This window comes from Trachemys scripta, chromosome 2 (genome assembly GCF_013100865.1).
Source record: "Trachemys scripta elegans isolate TJP31775 chromosome 2, CAS_Tse_1.0, whole genome shotgun sequence".
Classification (NCBI taxonomy): Eukaryota; Metazoa; Chordata; order Testudines; family Emydidae; genus Trachemys; species Trachemys scripta.
This window is the reverse complement of record NC_048299.1, coordinates 247,733,248-247,753,771: the sequence shown is the minus strand read 5'-3', so window position 1 is coordinate 247,753,771 and position 20,524 is coordinate 247,733,248. Positions and strand designations below refer to the sequence as shown.

General features: G+C 43.0%; 1 protein-coding gene across 1 annotated transcript in view; it reads right to left on the bottom strand.

Moving 5' to 3' along the window:
- The window catches only part of DCAF13 (DDB1 and CUL4 associated factor 13), a 43,874-nt gene that overhangs the window by 853 nt on the left and 22,497 nt on the right, over positions 1–20,524 (bottom strand). The window contains exons 8-10 of the mRNA XM_034763432.1: positions 17,633–17,797; positions 9,737–9,872; positions 701–864 (exon numbers count right to left, since the gene is read on the bottom strand). Coding sequence (XP_034619323.1) covers positions 701–864; positions 9,737–9,872; positions 17,633–17,797 — 465 coding nt within the window. The remainder of the gene's footprint in view (positions 1–700; positions 865–9,736; positions 9,873–17,632; positions 17,798–20,524) is intronic.

The window sequence follows — 20,524 nt, the reverse complement described above, 5'->3', positions numbered from 1 at the left end:
TAAACTGCAAATTTAGAAAAGTTCACATTTTTAAGAATCTTCTTTCTAGAGCATGCACAGCTTTATTTATTTATTTTTAATTGTAAATAGGATTATCTGCAGGGAGCAGATATTTATAGGGGTCTATCAGCTGAGAAGCGTGGCCAAGCCAGAGTGTAACAAACACATTCAGCCCCACCACTTCCCATTTCCTCTCCATGCATGTGCCAGCCAACTTCTCCTCTTTCAATACCATGGCACCAGCCATGCACAGATGCTTTCAGCTCCCCATCCCTTTCTGCTCCCAGGGACCTGTAGAGATGTCCCAGGGAACTGAAAAACTCACTGATCTTGAGGCCTAGCACCAACAAGGAGCCAGAAGACTTTCATCCATCCACACCAAGACTAATCCCTCTGATATGACTACACATAAGGCTGAGAGGGGGTGTTGCCTCTCCTTATAACCTTATGTCCTTTCCCACCCTTTCAGAGGACCTGGGAAGGAAACTAGTTCTTGCTACTCCTGGCAGCTTGGTCTGCACTTACCACTCCACAGAGTCCAAAACAACCAGTCTAATAATTGATTTATTCACTTGACCAATGACTATACCAGTCATTCATAAGAGCTGTTTCCTTGTTAGAGGCCTCATGCATTGGTGCCACAGCAATGGGACAGAATATGTTTTACTAGGACAAAATGAAAACAAATAAAGAGTCGTACTTCCGCCGACGAGCTTCTCGCATGATGCGCAGTTCCTTGGCCTGGCTGTAGATGGCTTTGGGCAGGTGACGGTGACGAGCTATGCGTTTGATCTGAGGGTGGTGTTGGAACTTCTCCTTCAACTTTTGGTTGTAATTCATAGCTGCTCTCTCTCGTGGTACAAGCTACAGAAGACACAAGCATGTTATAAACAGCATTGGTTGCAACTACATGAACTTCTCTAAAAGCAAACAAGTTTAGACAGCTTCAGTGGTTTCTTCTGGCCATTTCTCTCTATGCGTTATAAACCTAAAAGCAGAGACTTTAAGACTAGTAAACATTTTTTTAAAGTATTACATTTTGTCACCCCACTGCTCAAATGCAGAATATAGTACCATAATTTTAAGTTTCACAAAAGTTACAACGCAAGTTCATTTTTCTAAGAGCAGACTTTATTATGTCACAGAGGAGGGAGAGGGAATGGAAACTGGTGACCTGCCAGTATCTTGCAGAGCAAAGGAATTGCCCTCAACATAGGGGAGAATGTGGAGCATATAACAGCAAACAGGGAAAAAATATTCCTAACTCCCAGCTAGTGATGAGCTTTTCCTAGCCTTTTCAGTACTTATCTAATGTAACTAGAGATGCTGTTAAGTGTCTAACTATAGCCTCTCCTTACAGCAGGAATGTTATCTTCACTGGGTTGGGGGCATGCTCCAACCTTACCCAACATCTTCATCCACTTTAATGGAATTAGTCCATTGGGAACTGCAATGTGCACATGAGAACTGTAGGTTTAAACTTGCCCATATTGCACATATGGAGTAATTTTTATTTCTCATTAAGCAGTTGAATTGATGCCTGTACTCTCTATGATGCTAAGGTAATACAAGTGCATTAAAATTACTATGAGCACTTTAATTTTTTGCATTGTGTCTATTTTAAAAATATAACCAAAATGCTGTTAACAGCTTTTTTTTTTGGCACTTATTATTAGAAATGGACTATCCCATCACCTTACAGATGACCTGCAAAAAGGGTGTTTGTTAAATGGGTTTTGTGCCCTTTTATTGCTTATGTTGTATAAGGAAGGTTGGTAAGTGGCTGTTCTGTGTGTGTGCTTTTAAACACACAGCTTATTTAGAACTCAAGCATTTGGCCTTCTCTGGTTTTGCTGGAAGTAAATAAAAGTTTTATGTCCTCTGTTCTCCCACATGTTGTGCCTTCCGTGTTCTCTGCCCTCCCTCCAAAACACAGTTTGACTAAAAACCCTTCTCATTTTTAGGAAGTACTTTTTCCTCCCTAAATATTTCAACTGCTGCTACACCAGTGGGAAATTTTAGAAAAATAAGGATAGTGTAGATAGCTTCTATTGCTCAGCTTTCAATTTGACTCATTTCACTAGTTCTTTAGTGGCTCTTTTATGGTTAAGTGCCGCTCCTGGAGCCCCCCCATACACCACCCCATTCTTCACCTACAAGACTGAAGCTCGGAGCTTTTGCCCTGCGGTGGGACCAGGGATTTCTGCCCTGCAGGGAGAGGGGTCTAAGGGAGTAAACATGCATATGTATATGGATAATGCTTCTATGTAAAGCTTCTTTACAATTTAGCAACATGTTTTCCTTCTGTCAGAGGACAATTCAATAACAGAGTAAATTCACACAGAGTTGTTAAACAGCAATACAAAGTTTTAGCTGCTAAGAGGATAAGTCACATTCGCATTTCATCACAAGCTCTAGAAATCACTCCTAAACCAATGCCATGTCACACATATTACCCAGAACTGCCTATGTGTTCGCCTTATGTCACAGAATGGAAATTTATGATACTGTAGATTGAGAGCACACATCTATTTAGAAAATCTCAATGTTCTCTTGCTAATGTGGTTTGCTAGATCAAGATACAAGAGGCTGTAAATGCACTTTCCTTTAACTCTCACGCAATCCTTACATCAAAAGCTTTTGCTTTTTCCATATCTCTTATAGGATAGCAACAGTAAACAGCAACCGTAAGTGCCATCAGGCTTCGAGTTTCTCCTCACACTAATGTTTTACTTTTAAACTTACAGGAATACAAACCACTCCTTACTAAAAAACATTTTAATTGGTCAGTCTCCTGCTCCGTTTTCTGTCTATTCCTTACTTTTATAGGAAAGGGAACAGCACCAGCTATCGGAGAGTTCTGCAGCTTTTACTTCGGTGAGTAATCCTATTAAGGATTCATCATGTATGGGTTGCTGAATCAGAAGTTACCAAATGTCTTAACAATTCCAAGTTTAGCAAAGATCTTCAAAGCCTCAGTGTAGGTTCAGTGTATCCTGTTTTCTACAATTCAAAAAAACCAGACCTTTTCCAAGATATATTTAGAGGAGACTTACTTGTTTTAGTCCATCAATGCTGCCTTTTCCACTTTTCACTTTAAATGCTCGTTTCCTCCAAATCAAACTAAAGGCAGTCCCCTTTTAAATTCCTAGACCTCTACAAGACTAAGGTATGTATGCATTAAAAGTCACTTGAGGTACTCCAGATTATACGTTAATAGGACTCTAAAGTACCTGAATTGTAAGTTGTAGTTTTTATGGTGCCCACGGTGAATGTTTTTTTATGCTACAAAGTCCTATTTTAAAATGTATTTTTATGTAGCTACTGAAGAGAGTTTAACTTCTATTTTGATGTGTCAAAGTGCTAAAATTGTATTTAAAAGGCCAATCTCTCCTGTGGCTCAACAACTAGTTTTAGTTTAACTCCAATCCTTACACAGAATCATGTAGATTTAATTGTCAGCGGAGTGTAGACATGGTATGCCTCTGGCTCCTGCAGAGACTTTGATGTTTCACTGATTTTGCATAATGAGAGCAATGCCAAATGCATTAACAAAACAAAGGAAACATGCATGTCAGAACTGATGAATACTTGGCAGCCACAGTGCTGCAAGTACAACTTTCCAGTCAGACAAACATTCATCAGTCACAAGATACAAAATAAGCAGCGCACTTTTAGTCTAATTTGTACTGCGCCTGAATGGAAAGTAAAAGACTATGCACATGCCAAAGAAGAATTCTCTAATTACAAAAAAAATAAACTTAAATTGCTATTAGCAATAATAAAACATCATGATGACCCAGGCCTCCCCAGCATAAGTAAATCTTAATTCAACAAATTACCTCATTTTACAAGGTGCTGATCTATTAGAAATGCAATACTATTTGTATGCATCATTCAATCTAACCCTCCACCTAAGAAAATAGTGCCGCCCAAACACCCCCAGTATTTATTACAAATACTCTGACATTTTTTACAGAATTGAGTTCCACAGCCTAACTGCATGTTGTGTGAAAGACTATTTCCTTTTACTGGTTATAAACTGACCTCCTTTCAGTTTCACTGAGGATCCCATTGTGCTTGTGTTACGAGATAAGAAGAGGAGCTCCCAATCTAACTTCTCTGTACCATTCCTTATATCCCTTCTTATTTTTCTCCTTTCTAAGGTAAACAATCCCAACCTTTCCAATTTTTCTTTATACGAGAGTTTTTTCATGCCTCTAGTCATTCTCAGGCCTGGTCCACACTCCACATTCCATTTCAGAATTTAACTTCATCTCTCTGACTTGTATACACATAATACACTAGGATAAAGGGGGAAACATTTTCAAAAGTGTTTAAGTGACTCAGATTCCTAAGTCCCACTGAAAGTCAATGGGATTTATACTTTTTAAGACATTTAGGCACTTTTGAAAATTTCCGCCAGAAGTATGCTCTTATACAATCATAGAAACATAGAGCTGGAAGAGACTTTGACAGGTCATCCAGTCTAGCCTCCTGCACTGAGGCAGGACCAAGTAAACCTAGACCATCCCTGGCAGGTGTCTAACCTCCAATGATGGGGATTCCATCATTACTTGGTACTGTAATTATTCCAGTACTTAATTATCTTTATAGTTAGAAAGTTTTCCCCTAATATCTAACTTATATCTCTCTGGCTTCAGATTAAGCCCATTACTTCTTGTCCTATTTTCAGTGAACAATGGAGAACAATCAGTGACCTCTTTATAAAAGCCCTTAACATATCTGAAAAGGATTAGCAGGTTCCCCCTCAATCTTTTTATCTCAAGATTAAATATGCCCCTTTTTAAATTTTTCCTCATAGGTGGGTTTTTTTTAAACCTTTTATCATTTTTGCTGCTTTCCTCTGGACTCCAGTTTGTCCACATCTTTCTTAAAGTATGGTGCCCAGAACTGGACACACTACTCCAGCTGAGGTCTCACCACTGCCAAGTAGGGCGGAACAATTATCTCCCGTGTCTTGCATATGACTCTGTTAATATACCACAGAATACTAGCCCTTTTTGCTACTGCATCACACTGATGACTTATTCAATTTTTGATACACTATAACTGCTAGATCCTTTTCTGCAATACTACTGCTTAGCCACTTATTCCTCATTTTGTACACGAGCATTTGATTTCCCCTCCTAAGTGTAGTACTTTAGCTTGTCTTTAATTAATGTCATCTTGTTGATTTCAGGCTAATTCTCCAATTTTTCAAGGTTGTTTTGAAATTCTAATCCCATCTTCCAGAGTGCTTGCAAACCTTCCCAGCTTGGTGTCATTTACAAATTTTATAAGCATACTCTCCAGTCCATTATAGAAGTCATTAATGCAAATATTGAAGCATACTACACCCAGGACAGACCCTTGGGTGGGGGGGGGGGAATGTGGCACGAGATACATCCTCCCAGTTTGACAGTGAACCATTGATAATTGCTCTTTGAGTACTGTGTTTCCAATTAGTTATGTGTCCACTTTATGGTATTATTAGGGCCCTACCAAATTCATCCTCCATTTTGGTCAATTTCAGGGTCATAAGATTTTTAAAATAATAAATTTCATGATTTCAGCTATTTAAATCTGAAATTTCACAGTGTTGTAATTGTAGGGGTCCTGACCCAAAAAGGAGTTGGGGGTCACAAGATTATTGTAGGGGAGGTTGTGGTACAGCTAACCTTAATTCAGCTCTGAAGGCAGTGCCGCTGCCAGCGGCACTGCAAAAGTAAGGATGGGATGGGATGGGATGGGATTGCCACCCTTCTGCACTGCTGCCTGCAGGACCGGGCACCCCGTCAGCTGCTGACACTCTCCGGCCGCCCAGCTCTGAAGGCAGCAGGGCAGAAGTAGGGATGACATGGTATGGTATTGCCACCCTTACTTCTGTGCTGCTGCTGGCAGGGCACTGCCTTCAGAGCTGGGCGCTCGGCCAACAGCAGCTGCTCTCTGGCCGCTGAGCTCTGAAGGGAGTGCAGAAGTAAGGGTGGCAATACTACGAGCCCTCTAAAATAACGTTGTGACCCCCTGCAACTCCCTTTTGGGTCAGGACCCCAATTTGAGAAACACTGGTCTCCCCTGTGAAATCTGTATAGTATAGGGTAAAAGCACACAAAACACCAGATTTCACAGTCCGCGATGTGTTTTTCATGGCCGTGAATTTGGTAGGACCCTAGTTATTATATAAAGATATGCATATCTTTATATTCTGTCATTCACTTTTGAATTATTCAGACATATCAACTTCTAGCAGGGGTTTCAAACCCCACATATCCTGTTATTGGGATATATTAATTCAACCAGGCATTCATACTACATGTTTGTACAGCACCCAGCACAAAGTAGCTAGACCATAATTAGATCTGTTGAACACTACAGTGATACAAATTATAAAATAGTAATCAATGTAGCATCCTCAAATTAAATAATACAAATGGTATAGAAAATGGCAGACTGTATACAAAGCTTACAACTTAACTATTTTCAAATAGTTCAGAATACAGTAAAAGCTTTGCTAACCGGCATGTTGGGGGAATGGAGGGTGCCGGTAAGTTAAATTTTTCGGTTAACTAAGAGGGAGGGAGTTTGGGTGTGGAGGGGGGCCCAGGGCTGAGATGTGGGAGAGGGCTGGGGCATGGGAGGGAGTGCGGCGTTCCGGTTCCTGGCCAATAAGAGCTGTGGAGCCAGCGCTTGGGGCAGGGGCAGCACCTCCGCCTAGGAGACAGCAGAGACACATCGCCACTTGCGGGGAGCCGCCTGAGGTGAGCACTGCCCGGATTTGGCACACCGAGCCCCCTCCCATGCCCAACCCCCCACCCCCTCCCACACCCAAACTCCCTCAGAGCCCATGCCCTGCACCCCCTCCCACACTCCGAACCCCTCATGGCCGTTCTTCCCTCTAGAAGCAGCAGGGACATGTCTCTGCTTCCGGGGAGCCACACGGAGCCAAGTAGGGAGCCTGATGGCCCCGCACCAACCGGACTTCCAATGAAAATTAGAAATGCCGGTTTATAAAGCTTTCCAGTTGGTAAAGTGCTGGATAACACAGCTTTTACTGTACTTAGCGTTAAGTAGCAGTGTTCATTACATGCAAAAGGTATGCTGCCTTTGTCCATAATTTCCAAAAACCAAGTACCCATCCTACTAAACTCAAAGCAGCAGTTCTTAGACTGTAATCCATTCCCACCAGTAGTTAATAAAATGAAACTCCAGGAAGCTGAACCTAAAGATTCTGCAAAACAACCTAACTCCAGATCATGTATTCTGCCTCTGTCCACCTAACAGGGATAATGGAATATTCTACATTCTGCAACAAAAATACCACATCATCATTCCTATCAAATGTTAGTCATTCTATATGTATATCAGTAGGCTCTAGATCAGTAGTTCTCAACCAGGGGTACGTGTACCCCCAGGGCTATGCAGATGTGTTCCGGGGGTACAGCAACCCATCTAGATATTTGCCTGGTTTTACTACAGGCTACATAAAAAGCATTAGTGAATTCAGTACAAACTAATATTTCATACAGACTATGATTTGCCTATACTATTCTATAAACTGTTCTCAAACTGTGGGAAAGTTCGTTTTAATGGGGTCGCCAGGTCCAGCGTTAGACCCACTGGGGCCCAGGGAAGAAAGCCCAAGCCCAGTGACACGGGGCTGAAGCCAAAGCCCAAATTTTTAAGTTAGGTGAAACTTGGGGTATGCAAGACAAAGCAGACTCCTGAAAGGGGTACAGTAGTCTGGAAGGGTTGAGTATCACTGCTTTTGCAACTCATCTGTGTCCACTGTGTGAGAGTGTGCAGAGTAAAGGTGCACATCAAACCTGTTTCTGGGCGGCACCTGTTTTAGAGCCATATGTGGGAATGGAGAAGGTAGATATAGTGCTTTTCTCAGTCAGTATACAGACGATGAATGAAGCAGATGGAGTTCTGGCTCATACTGTGATGCCAGATGTGAGAGGGTGCATCTGTATTGTATATGATGAGCAACCAGTGGGATAAACAAATTATTTTTAGCGTGTTATACTGCTGTCCATCACTGCAGTAGCTGAGCCCCTTCCACACTAAATCAGCAGCAACAGAGAAGTACACGGTGGATGTCACATAGTCTCTACAACTAGAGGTGTTTTTGTCTGATACTTACAAAAGACGCTTATGTGGACTTCTACATATAAAAATCCCTATAAATACAGCCAAAACGCAGACCAAAGTGATTACTGCAGCAGCCTGAATAAAGAAAGTGGCCAATCAACATTTTACAGAAATTTAATTTCAATGGTAATTTGTTACTATATAAATGTTTATAGGCTACATATATTTTGTGGGTCATATTATAGTTTAAGATTCCTCCCTTCCTGGCTTTTACAAATGAAAAATGCATTACTGTGAAAAATATCAGACTGGCAGCTCTGCAGACTGATATAGAATAAGCAGTAGCAGTGCAAGAATCTCCCAACTACAGTAGTAATATGCCTCCACCAGGACCTGAAGGGACTATTCCAAGGGTACATCTTCACTACCCGCTGGATTGGCAGGTAGTAATCGATCTATCGGGGATCGATTTATCGCATCTAGACGAGATGCGATAAATCGATTCCCCGAAGGCGCTCCCTGTTGACTCCGGAACTCCACCAGAGCGCGAGGCGGTAGCGGAGTCAACGGGGGAGCCGCGGCCGTCAATCCCGCGCCGTGAGGACCCGAGGTAAATCGAGCTAAGATATTTCAACTTCAGCTATGCTATTCATGTAGCTGAAGTTGCGTATCTTAGATCGATCCCCCCCCACAGTGTAGACCATTCCCAAGAGAGGGAGAAGGCAATTTCACTCTCCATGCCCATTCAAACCTTGATCTTCTTACTAAGTCTACTCAGGAATGTACAAATTAGCATCGACCGTGATATCAGATTTTGCCCTTTACTGTATTATACAACTTGCACTGAGGTAAATAAAAAGTCTGTCTAGTTATGCTGGTATAAACCCCTAACAGACATGCTTAAATTAGTTTTAAGTCACACTTAAAACAGATTAGTTTATTACACTGAACAGAATTACATACATCTTTATTAAGGTTTTGCATAGACTAACTAGACAGATATTCAGTTACACCAGAGTAAGTTGTTCAGTATATAAGGATCTATCCCACTATAAACTATAAAAAATAGCACCAACTTATTTCACACAGATCACAGACCAGTTTTTGGCAAATAATGACACTGCACTCTAATGGACATAGGTCATGTCAGAACGTGTATGCAGTGTTGTTGTAGCCATGCTGGCTCCATGATATTAACGAGACAAGGTGGGTCAGGTAATATCTTTTATTGGACCAACTTCTGTTGGAGAGAGAGACACAGAATTTGGTCTTTTGTCACTACTGCTCAGGACTGAATTCATACCTGCATCATAGATGTGAAAGGCTCAAATCCTGTTCAGACTGGTACAAGCTGAATAGTATACTTCAATAAAATATGACAAAAATACTTTACAGGGCAAAAATGCATGATTCTAATAATATAAACAATGGAGGGAGCAGTAAAGGTTGCAATGAGTGAAATATGTGCCCATACCGAGTATGCTGATTTGCATATTATCTCCTTTTTCAAAAGAAAAATTCAATTAAGCTTTCCTTTTAGAAAGTTCTGAATTTTTAGAAGTTTATTTTTAATTTTGAAAAAATACTGTTTCATTTCTTAATCTGTCTTGAGATAACTGGTGAAGCTAGCACAAAATCTTACCACGCCCAGTTTTTCAGAAGCATTAGCTTTCCACAGACGAATGTTCATCTCATCTGAGCCACACAGAATATACTTGTTGTCAGAGGTCCACTTGACAGTGATGACATGCTGCATTCGCTTTGTATGATATACCTCTCTAAAAGAAGCCAAAAGAAACATTAGAAAATGTGTTATAGTTACCTTCCTGATCATTGCTACCTTTCAAATATCAAGACATTCTCACCTTAAAGTCTGAATATTTGTTCTGCAATAACCATAACTGATTAAAATGGTTTTGTTTACAAGGGAATAGTCTCCAAACTGATACATGGCAAGTTCTCCAATTAAATTCTGCCTAGAATATACTGACAAAACATTGTCTAGATAAGACTTAAAACAAAAAAACCCTCATCTTTTCCATAGCATCTAACTAGCAGAAGAATTGCTCTCAGATTACCAAAGTCAGTCATACAGACATACACTAAACTACAAATCCTAGACAGCTATTTCTTTATAAATTTCACTCACAATATTTATTAGTATAATGTCCTGAGTAAGCATTACAGATATGGGAATTGTAGAGCTAAACTTAGTCTGTCTGGCACCAATACTGTGAATGAGTGAGAAGATGTTTGAAACCTAAGAGTATTAATATTAATTTGGAGATGTGTCAGTTACTATTCACTGCAATTTTCCTCCTTTACCCCCAGAAAAATAGCCTCCTCCTTTGTCAGTCAATGAGGAATTTGCAAACCATATGAGAAAACAGCTTAAAATAAAATTGTTTCAGCACACACTGGGGAGTGACAAACAGGTGAAGGATTTAGAACTGTAATGTTGCTTTTAAACCAATAACTAATACTTTCTGTAGACAGATAACAGATCAACCTTTTGTTCAACAATGCTAACAATATTTGAAAAATAAATTTGCACTGACCTTCAGAAATGCTTCATTTTTGTATTCAACAAACTATAGATTTTTCAGCTAAATTATGAGTGAATGCTTCTAAATGTTATATTTAAATCACTATTTAAAACAAACTCCTATTTGGATTTCATTCAATATTTACCAAGCGAACAAGTGGATCAATAACATTCACATAAAGCAGTAACTTGGTTTCAGCTACATAAATAATTAAACAAACATTTACCATGTCTTACATATTTACCAATGTTCTAAAGTTTAGAACATTTTTAGTTTAATCAAACTTCATGTTTTAACCTTTAAACTTTAATTTTTGTATTATTTAAATCTATATTAGATCAATAAAGCAGATAGAAAATAGTTTTAACAGATAATCAGCATGTATAGTGCCTTTTACACAAACATGGGAGGGCCTAATGACCTCAGTGGACTTTAGATCAGGCCCAAAATACATTACAGTGGTGGCCAAGTATCATTATTGCTATTTTAGAGTTGGCAAAATAAAGGCTTATGTACACTTGAAAATTAATTCAGACTAAGTTAGGGTATGATTTAAAAGCACAATAGCTATTCCTGACCAATTCCATTTGTGCACACTCTTATTCCAAAGGAAAAGTGCCTTTTTTCCCCTCCTGTTTAGCTTAATCCACTGGGCTAAATTAAATAAGACCAAGGCCTTGGCTACACTTGCGAGTTGCAGCGCTGTAAAGCCACCCCCAGCGCTGTAACTCACTCCCCGTCCACACCGGCAAGGCATTTGCAGCACTGTATCTCCATGGTTGCAGCGCTGCATGTACTCCACCTCTCTGAGAGGAATAGTGAGTGCAGCACTGCCACTGCAGCGCTGCGGCGCTAGTGTGGCTGCCCAATGCGCTGTGAATGGCCTCCAGAATTATTCAGCAGTATCCCACAATGCCTGTTCTAGCCACTCTGGTCATCAGTTCAAACTCTACTGCCCTGGCCGCAGGTAACCAACCATGTGACCGACCCTTTACATTCCCCGGGAATTTTAAAAATCCCCTTCCTGTTTGCTCGGCCCGGCGTGGTGTGGAGTGCTATCAGTGAATCTTTCCAGGTGACCATGCCTCCACGTGCCAAGCGAGCCCCAGCATGGAGCAATGGCCAGTTGCTGGACCTCATCAGTGTTTGGGGGAGGAAGCTGTACAGTCACAGCTGCGCTCCAGCCGTAGGAATTACGATACCTTCGGGAAGGTATCAAAGGACACGATGGAAAGGGGCCATGACCAGGATGCCCTGCAGTGCAGGATTAAAGTGAAGGAGCTGCGGAGTGCCTACCGCAAAGCCCACAACGCAAACGGCCGCTCGGGTGCTCCCCCCGCCACCTGCCAATTCTAAAAAGAGCTGGATGCGATACTTGGGGTTAACCCCACCTCCACTCCGAGCACCACCATGGACACTTCAGAGCCGATGTGGGTGGGGGGTAGGGGGAGAAAGAGTAGGAGGAAAACGGGAGTGATGGTGGTGGGCCTGATGGAGACACCCCGGAATCCCTGGAGCCATGCAGCCAGGAGCTCTTCTTGAGCCAGGAGGAAGGTAGCCAGTCACAGCGGCCAGTACTTGGTGAAGGACAAACAGAAGAGCAGGTTCCCGGTAAGCGGTTTTTTTTCCGGGAAGGAATTTTTTCAGTGCGGGCTCTTTGGGAGAGGAGGGTTAGGCATGCATGCCTAGATGCAGAATAGTGCATTGATGTGGTTTATCACATTGCGGTAATCGGCCTCGGTAATCTCCTCGAATACCTCATCCAGAACGTGTGCAACGCGCTTGCGCAGGTTTATTGGGAGAGCCACCGTGGTCCTTGTCCCAGCCAGGCTAATGTGTCCGTGCCACTGTGCCGCGAGGGGCGGGGGGACCATTGCTGCACACAGGCAAGCTGCATGCCGCATTGTAGTAGATGACCCTCCCTTGCTTCCCAGGTCACCCTCAGCAGTGAGATATCTTCCAGGATGAACTCATCCTGTGGAAAATGTGGGGACAGTGTTCAGTATAGGGGCCCCCTGCAGCTGTTGGCTCTCCCCAAGGCACAGAACCCCAGAGGACAGTACGGCCATGAAACAATCAGCCCCCCCTTGTCCCTGTGCTTACTCACCATTTTGGGGCTCCTGTGGGTCATGTGCGCTTTGGGATGGGCAATTTCTGCTATTGTGTACACCATACTTGTCTTCAAGTATAGCCAAATCATTGCTCTATCTGGTGTGAACAACGCTGCCTCTGTTAAGTGTTGCATTTTGGCTTTACAGATGCAACCTTGAGATCCCAGCCGTCCTTGTTATCAACGGCCAAAAGACTCCAAAGAATCAGGAAACATCTGTGAAGAACCAAAGAGGACCTGCTGCACGAAGTTATGCAGCAGTCCCTTACTGAAAATCAAAAAGTGCAGCAGTGGTGGGAGACTGAAAGGAGGCTCCAACAGCAGAATGCGGATCACCAGCACCAAAGCACGGAGTGGCTGCTAAGAATCATGGAGCACCAAGCGGACTCAATACAGGCGCTCGTAGCAATGCCGACGGAGCAGATCTGTGCCCACCCCCCACTGCGGGCTTTTTCCCAAAACTTTTTCCCTTGTGCCCTCATGTCACCACCAACCTACTTTCCCCAACATCCAGGTTCTTATTGCCACCAGCTGCCTCCAACACCTGTAGCTTCACCACCGAGCCCTGCAAACTATGACCCTTACCCACTGCACGGAACCCCCATCACTAAGCATTTTAGCCAGCCTGAAGTGCAGCACTCATTGCACGGCTCTCCAGACAGGAAGGCTGAATATGATAACAGGACATACGCAAAACTCTGATTGTCCAGTTCCCTACCCCGCCCCTTTCCCTCCTCCTACACAGCACAGATGTCTCATGCCTTTTCTGTTTCCCATGCAGCTGTGTCTCTTTTCAATAAATGAATTTTTTGACTTTGAAAACATTCTTCATTGCATTAAGTAAAAGATACCATAGCCCAGGAAAGCAACAGGCACCACAAGTCACTGCATCATACGTAGCAAACACAGATGCCTACTAGCATTGGAACCACTGCACTTCACTCCTGTGCAGGGCACCAAACATTACTGGTGGCTTTCAGCATCAAATTGCTCCCTCAAGGCATCCCTAATCCTTGCAGCCCTGCGCTGGGCCCCTCTAATAGCCCTGGTCTCTGGCTGTTCAAATTCAGCTTCAAGGTGTTGAACCTCTGAGGTCCATGCCTGAATGAAGCTTTCACCCTTCCTTGCACAAATGTTATGGAGGGTACAGCATGTGGCTATAACCGTGGGGATGTTGTCATCGGCCAGGTCCAGCTTCCCATACAAACAGCTCCAGCAGCCCTTAGATGGCCAAAAGCACACTCAACAGTCATTCTGCACCGACTCAGCCTATTGTTGAACTGCTCCTTGCTGCTGTCAAGGCTCCCTGTGTAGGGTTTTATGAGCCACAGCATTAAAGGGTAAGCGGGGTCTCCAAAGATCACAATGGGCATTTCGACTTCCCCTACGGTGATCTTCTGGTCTGGAGGAAAGTCCTTGCTTGCAGCTTCCTGAGCAGGCCTGTGTTCCGAAAGATGCATGCGTCATGCACCTTTCCAGACCAGCCTGCATTAATGTCAATGAAATGCCGACGGTGATCCACAAGCGCCTGAAGAACCATAGAGAAATACCCCTTCCGATTTACGTACTCGGAGGCTAGGTGGTCTGGTGCCAGAATTGGAATGCGTGTCCCATCTATCACCCTTCTGCAGTTAGGGAAACCCATTTGTGCAAAGCCAGCCACAATGTCATGCACGTTGTCCAGACTCACGGTTCTTCTGAGCAGGATGCAATTAATGGCCCTGCAAACTTGCATCAAGATGATTCCAAAGGTCAACTTTCCCACTCCAAACTGGTTAGCGACTGATCGGTAGCTGTCTGGAGTTGCCAGCTTCCAGATTACAATAGCCACCTTCTTCTCCACCAGCAGGGCAGCTCTCAATTGAAAGAAGCTTTCCTCATCCGAAAGTTCTGCAGCCACTGCCCGTCATCCCAGACTTGTATGACAATATGATCCCACCACTCAGTGCTTGTTTCCCGAGCCCAAAAGCAACGTTTCACTGTGGTGAGCATGTCCATGAATGCCACAAGCAATCTCGTTTTGTATGCGTTTCGCAAGTAGACATCATCGTCGGACTCCTCACTGTCACTTTGTAGCTTAAGGAGTAACTCAACTGCAATTCATGACATGCTGACGAGACCCATCAGCATATTCCTCACAAGTTCAGGTTCCATTCCCACAGACTGAAAGGGAAGACAGAGCACGCAGTACAAAAAAATGTTGAAAGATAGCACCAAATGTGGACGAAAGCACAGGGATTGCTGGGATGCGAAGTGATGCATCATGGGGCATTGGGACAGGACACAGAATGCCCTACACCCCCCACCCCCTTCCCACAAGTCACAGCGCCAGAATGGGAAAAGGTGCTCTGTGGGATAGCTGCCCATAATGCACCGCTCCCAATGCCGCTGCAAGGGCCGCAAATGTGGCCACACCACTGCGCTTGCAGCTGACAGTGTGAACACACTGCTGCGCTTGCCCTGCTGCGGTCTCCGAGGGCTAGTTTAACTCGCAGCGCTCTACATCTGCAAGTGTAACCATGTCCTTAGAATCTGGCCATAAATTCTGCCTTTTCATATCTGTGTACAATGGGAGGTGTGTGTACCTTTGAAGGCATATGTCTTCAAGGCTGAACTTTGGAAAACCAGCAAGAGTATTTACTGCTTCCTCATAACATGTAAGGTCTTCCACAAAGGCTCCCACTCCCCACTTAAGATATGTCTACACTACAAGTGAAAGTGTGATGGGTAGACAATCTATTGCTAGTTTTAATTTAGCTAGCACAGGTAACTATAGCGTAGATGTGGAGGCACAGGCTTCAGCATGGGCTAGCAACGAGAGTATGTACACAGGCGCCCTGGCGGGCTTGTACTGAGGCATCTAGCTGTGCTGAAGCCCGTACCACCACATCTACCCTGTCACTGTTACCTGTGCTCACTAAATTAAAGCCAGCACAGGTATGCCTGCTCATGCTACAACCACACCTTCACTTGCACTATAGACATACCGAAAAAGGCAAGTTCCCTTCACACCCCAAGTAGGAATAATCAGGTTTAGGTCTTCCCTACAGTTTCAACTTTGTTTTTAAGGAAAGCTTAAATTTGAAAGAAAAGGTTCCTAACCCACCTGCCTGTGAATAAAGTCTTCTGAATTAATTGTGACAAGCTTGTGGTCCTGGTTTAAAGATGTACTTAAGTCAAGTTGTTCAGTTCTCAGAGCTACTAGTGCACCAGGGACACACACACAACACAAATACTTTTGGATACACAAGTGGATACCATCAGCTCAGACTTCTTTTGGCAAGCTTCTTGGTAGTTTGCACTTATACTTTCCCTCTCCCCCCTTCAGTGCTACACAATTCTACCTCTTTTCCCCTTCTATGGATCAAAAATATTTACAAAAAAACACAATTAAAATAGTTATCTGATCGACATAAGAGAAACAGCTACCACTTTGTTTAGCAATACAAAAATAAAAAATAGTCAAGGAACTATAGTGGGTATCTGCAACACAATTCCAGGACAGAAGGAAAACTAAAGTTTTGTAGATCAATTATCAAGGACTCTGAGGAAAAAAAAGTTGGCCTTTAATAAGACAAAGGGGCACATGAACAGTTTGGAGAGTACGCTAAGGAAGCTGTCAATAATAAAATTGACCCCACAGAATCAGCCGGTCTGGTTAATATGCATTCCAACATCGTAGAGGAAATTATTAATAAACTTAAACCGCTGGCAACTATTTTTGAGAAAAGGAAAGAGCAAGTCTTGCAAATGCTATTTGGCAAGTCTTCTCTAAGTAAAATAAAGCAGCAAGAATAAAAAACTGGAAGAACATAAAACAGTAGAGAATAATGGAACCAGACACAAACAGTACAGGTTTATGGAGAACAAATAATGTCAGACAAACCTGATAACTTTTTTTGATTTTGATCAAATTGAAAACAAATAATTAAGGGAGTGCACAGTCAATGAGATCTAAACTTTAGTGTAGTACTTAATATGCTTATGAAATCTTGCATGAAAAAAATAATTCAAACTATGTTGGATATAAACACTGTTACATGGATAAAAACCCAGTTAGAGAAGCATGAACAAAAAGATAATCAGTGGAAATTAATTAGATGGGAGAAGTGTCCAGAATGCTTCCACAGGAACCTTTTCCATTCTGTTGTACGTAATCATTCAAAGGAGGAGAAAAAAGGCAGCCAATAAAAAGGCAAATGTTACAAAACTGTAGGTGTTGCACACATCAGTGATGACAAAGATATACAAAGGGACCTACACAGATCAGAAATAAAGGCAGAAAATAAAATGAGATTCTGCCTGAACAAATGCAATCTAATACATCTAGGAATAATCATTCAGAACTGATATTCAATGTAAGACATATTTGGAAAGCAATAGTGTCAAGAGTGGTCTGAGGTGACAGGAGAAATCAAAGGTGTGTTTGCAACAAGATATATTGCTTGACACAGAAGTAACATTCGCCTGCCTTCTCAAAGGACATCACATCATGAAACAAAGTGTATCTATCCCCTGTTCTATATGAAACGGTCACTTAGACTACTTCTGTCCTTGGCATCTTAGTACCAGAAATATCAGTAAGAGGAGAAAAACAAATGATTTAGCAGGCTAGAGAAATTTCATCCATGGATTCCACTTATAATTTTCACTCAAAACTAAACACAAAATTCATTGCTAATTAAATAGGAGTTTCACTCTAATATATTTAATAAAAATTTAGACAGTGATTTAGTATTTACATTCATTCATATGATGAGACCCTATAGGCATGCAATAGAAATCTATTGATTATATAGGTTAATGAGAGAGCTAAGCATCTTTTTGGGGGAAAAGACCCAAGAGATAGATTTGAAAAAAAAAAAAAAAAAAAATCACTGACCTGCTGCGACCTTTGTCTACAGGAAAAATGCGAATAGATTTATCAAAGCTGGCAGATACAAATTCTTTCCCAGTGGGGGAGTAATCCACATCAAGAACTGCAGACACATGATCTATGTGAATCATTACAGGCGACTCAAGAAAGCGCATGTCAAACGTATACAAGCTGTAAAAGAAATGTGCTATTTAAAAGAAGGCACCATGCTTTAAATACCATCTCATATAAACACTTATGTGAAAAAGATTAGTGCTTTTCAGATACCAATTTCCAAATGAACTGAATTATCAAACGCATGTCATATCGCCATACATTTCTTTGAAGTACGTGATTATATGCACCCACAAAGCTCAGCTTTTAGATCCTAGGCCCTAAAACTGTTTATTTCAAGTCAGACAACTGCTAATAAAGCATGAAAAGAAACGTAGTACTTGAAAAAAGGCACAGAACACATACTAGCTGGTAGGTTTAGCTGTATTGCTGGAGTAAGGACTCCTTCCTGTTCCTACAGGAAAAGTGGGTCTCCATTACTCTACTTCTCCCTAAGCCTGTTTTTGGATCTCTGGCTCAACCTGCTTCATAAACTACCACATCATCCTCCTTCACTCCGCCCACCTCCAGACTCAAACGTACCATCTACAACTGTTGAGTGTTTCTCAGACTCCATTTGGCACACCCAGTGCCCTGCCTGCCACCCTTTCTTTTCTGCTACACTGCCCTCATTAAAGTCAGGTCTACACTATAAACTTACATCAGTATAACTAAGTCACTCAGGGGTGTGAAAAATCCAAACCCCGGAACCTAACTCCTGGTGTAGACAGCGCTGTGTCAATAGGAGGGCTTCTCCCATCAACATAGTTACCGCCTCTAGCAGAGATGGATTAACTATGCCAACAGTAGAAGTTGTCCCATCAGCGTAGTAGCAGCTTCACTGAAGGGAGGCCAGCCAACTCCACAGGTTTTCCCAGTAGGAGCCTACAGGGAAATCCTTGCCTGCTTGGAGAATGGGGAAAGGAACCAATCTCCTGCAGAATGCAGGAAGATTAGAATGGCTGCAGATGCTAAGGGACAGCCTGGGACCCCAGCATGTGGAGCAGATACTGACTTTGCAGCTTTTATTCTGGTTCCTAGTGCTGGTCCCCCTGCCCTCAAAGCAGGGTGGTGGGAAAAAATTTTCTGTGCGGCCACCACAGGCTTACAAAAATATGAGGGAAAGCCATTTAGTATTGCACTGATTGGGGATGTGCATGTCGTAAAGTGTCTTTAAAAATATAAATTATAAAATAAAAATTTAACAGAGGGGGAGTGTGGATTGTTTTTTAAAATAAAATCCCTGGCTTTTGGGCCTGTTAGTTAAAAATAAAATTGGATTGAGATTATCTTTTCATAAAGAATAAAATTATTTATGGGAGAAGAATTTTTCAAACGTAAGTTCATTATTAATGACAGTGAGGAGTGTATTTGAAGAATGAAATGGTCTTTGAGGGAAAAGAAGAATGATGTGCTTTGGCAAAGAGAAAAAGGAAAAGCACTGGGGTTTCTCCCTGGGGCAACCTGTCTCTTTCCTTCCCTGTATCTAAAGCAGGGGTCTCAAACACGCGGCCCGCGGAGCTCTTCCCTGCGGCCCGCCAAGCTCCCCGTGCCCCCACAGTTACTTCCGGTCACAGCCAAACTCCCCCCTTCCCCCCCTCCCGAGTTATTTTATGTGGCAGCTAAGCTCCCTGCTCCCCAATGTTTGGGGCCAGGTCTCTCCCCCGGCCCCGCCTGCCACCCCCACACACCTCCCCCGAGTGTCCCCCGGCCTCACCTCTGCACCCCCTCCTAACCCCAAACTCCACCCCTGCCCCAGCCCGGAGCCTGCACCCAGCACCCAAACTCCATCCCAGAGCCTGCACCCCAGACCCCCACCCAAACTCCCTCCCAGAGCCTTAGGCAGGTGGGGGGGCAGGTTCTGGGCACCACCAAAATTTCTACAAACCTGCCACCCCTGGAAGAGGCAGAGCACTGGTGGAGTGGTGGTGCAGCCCAGTGCAGTGGGGGGAGCTTTAACAGAAGTAAATCTAACTAAGTGCATGTTTTGTCCTTTGAGTGAGGTGCATTACTGAGTGTATATATTTTATTAAAACCGCTTGGAAATGACTTCTTGTAGGAGCAGCAGTGATCTGTATGTTCTGTATAATGCTTAGCACTTTCCAGGAGGGAGGGGGGAGGAGCACGCTCGGGGGAGGGGGAGAAGAGATGGGGCGGGGGGGGGACTTCATGAAAGGGGTAGAGTAGGGGCGGGGCTGGGGCCAGCGAGGGAGGGTGTCAGTGATGCCGATGCACTAGTCCTCATGTGGCCCTTGTGGTCATTTGAGTTTGAGACCGCTGATCTAAAGTATATCTATGCAAACGTATGAACATGCAGATTTACATAAATCTGCCTCCTATTATTTTTGTTTTTGCAATGCTGGCAGGTATGACAAGGTCTCTAATTAGTCAGACAAAGCGGCCGAGGCAATATCTTTTATTGGACCAACTTCCATTGGTGAGAGAGATAAGCTTTCCAGCTTCCATAGAGCTCTTCTTCAGGTCTGGGAAAGATACTCAGGCTATGTCTACACTACAAAATTACGTTGACGTAAGTTACATAGGCATACAGCCACCACAGTAATTAAGTTGCTTTTTCGTATCCACACTATGTTCCTTGCGTCAGTGGTGACAGTCCTCACCAGGAGCACTTGTACCAATTGTACTGTCAGCGTGTAGCACTATGGGATGTCTTCTGAAAGCCAGTAACAGTCGACGTAAGCAATGCAGTGTATGCACTGAAACTGCATCGGTATTGACTCTGCAGCTCTTGTGGAGGTGAAGTTATTAAGTCGGCGTTGAGTTACATCGGAAGGAAAAAAATTT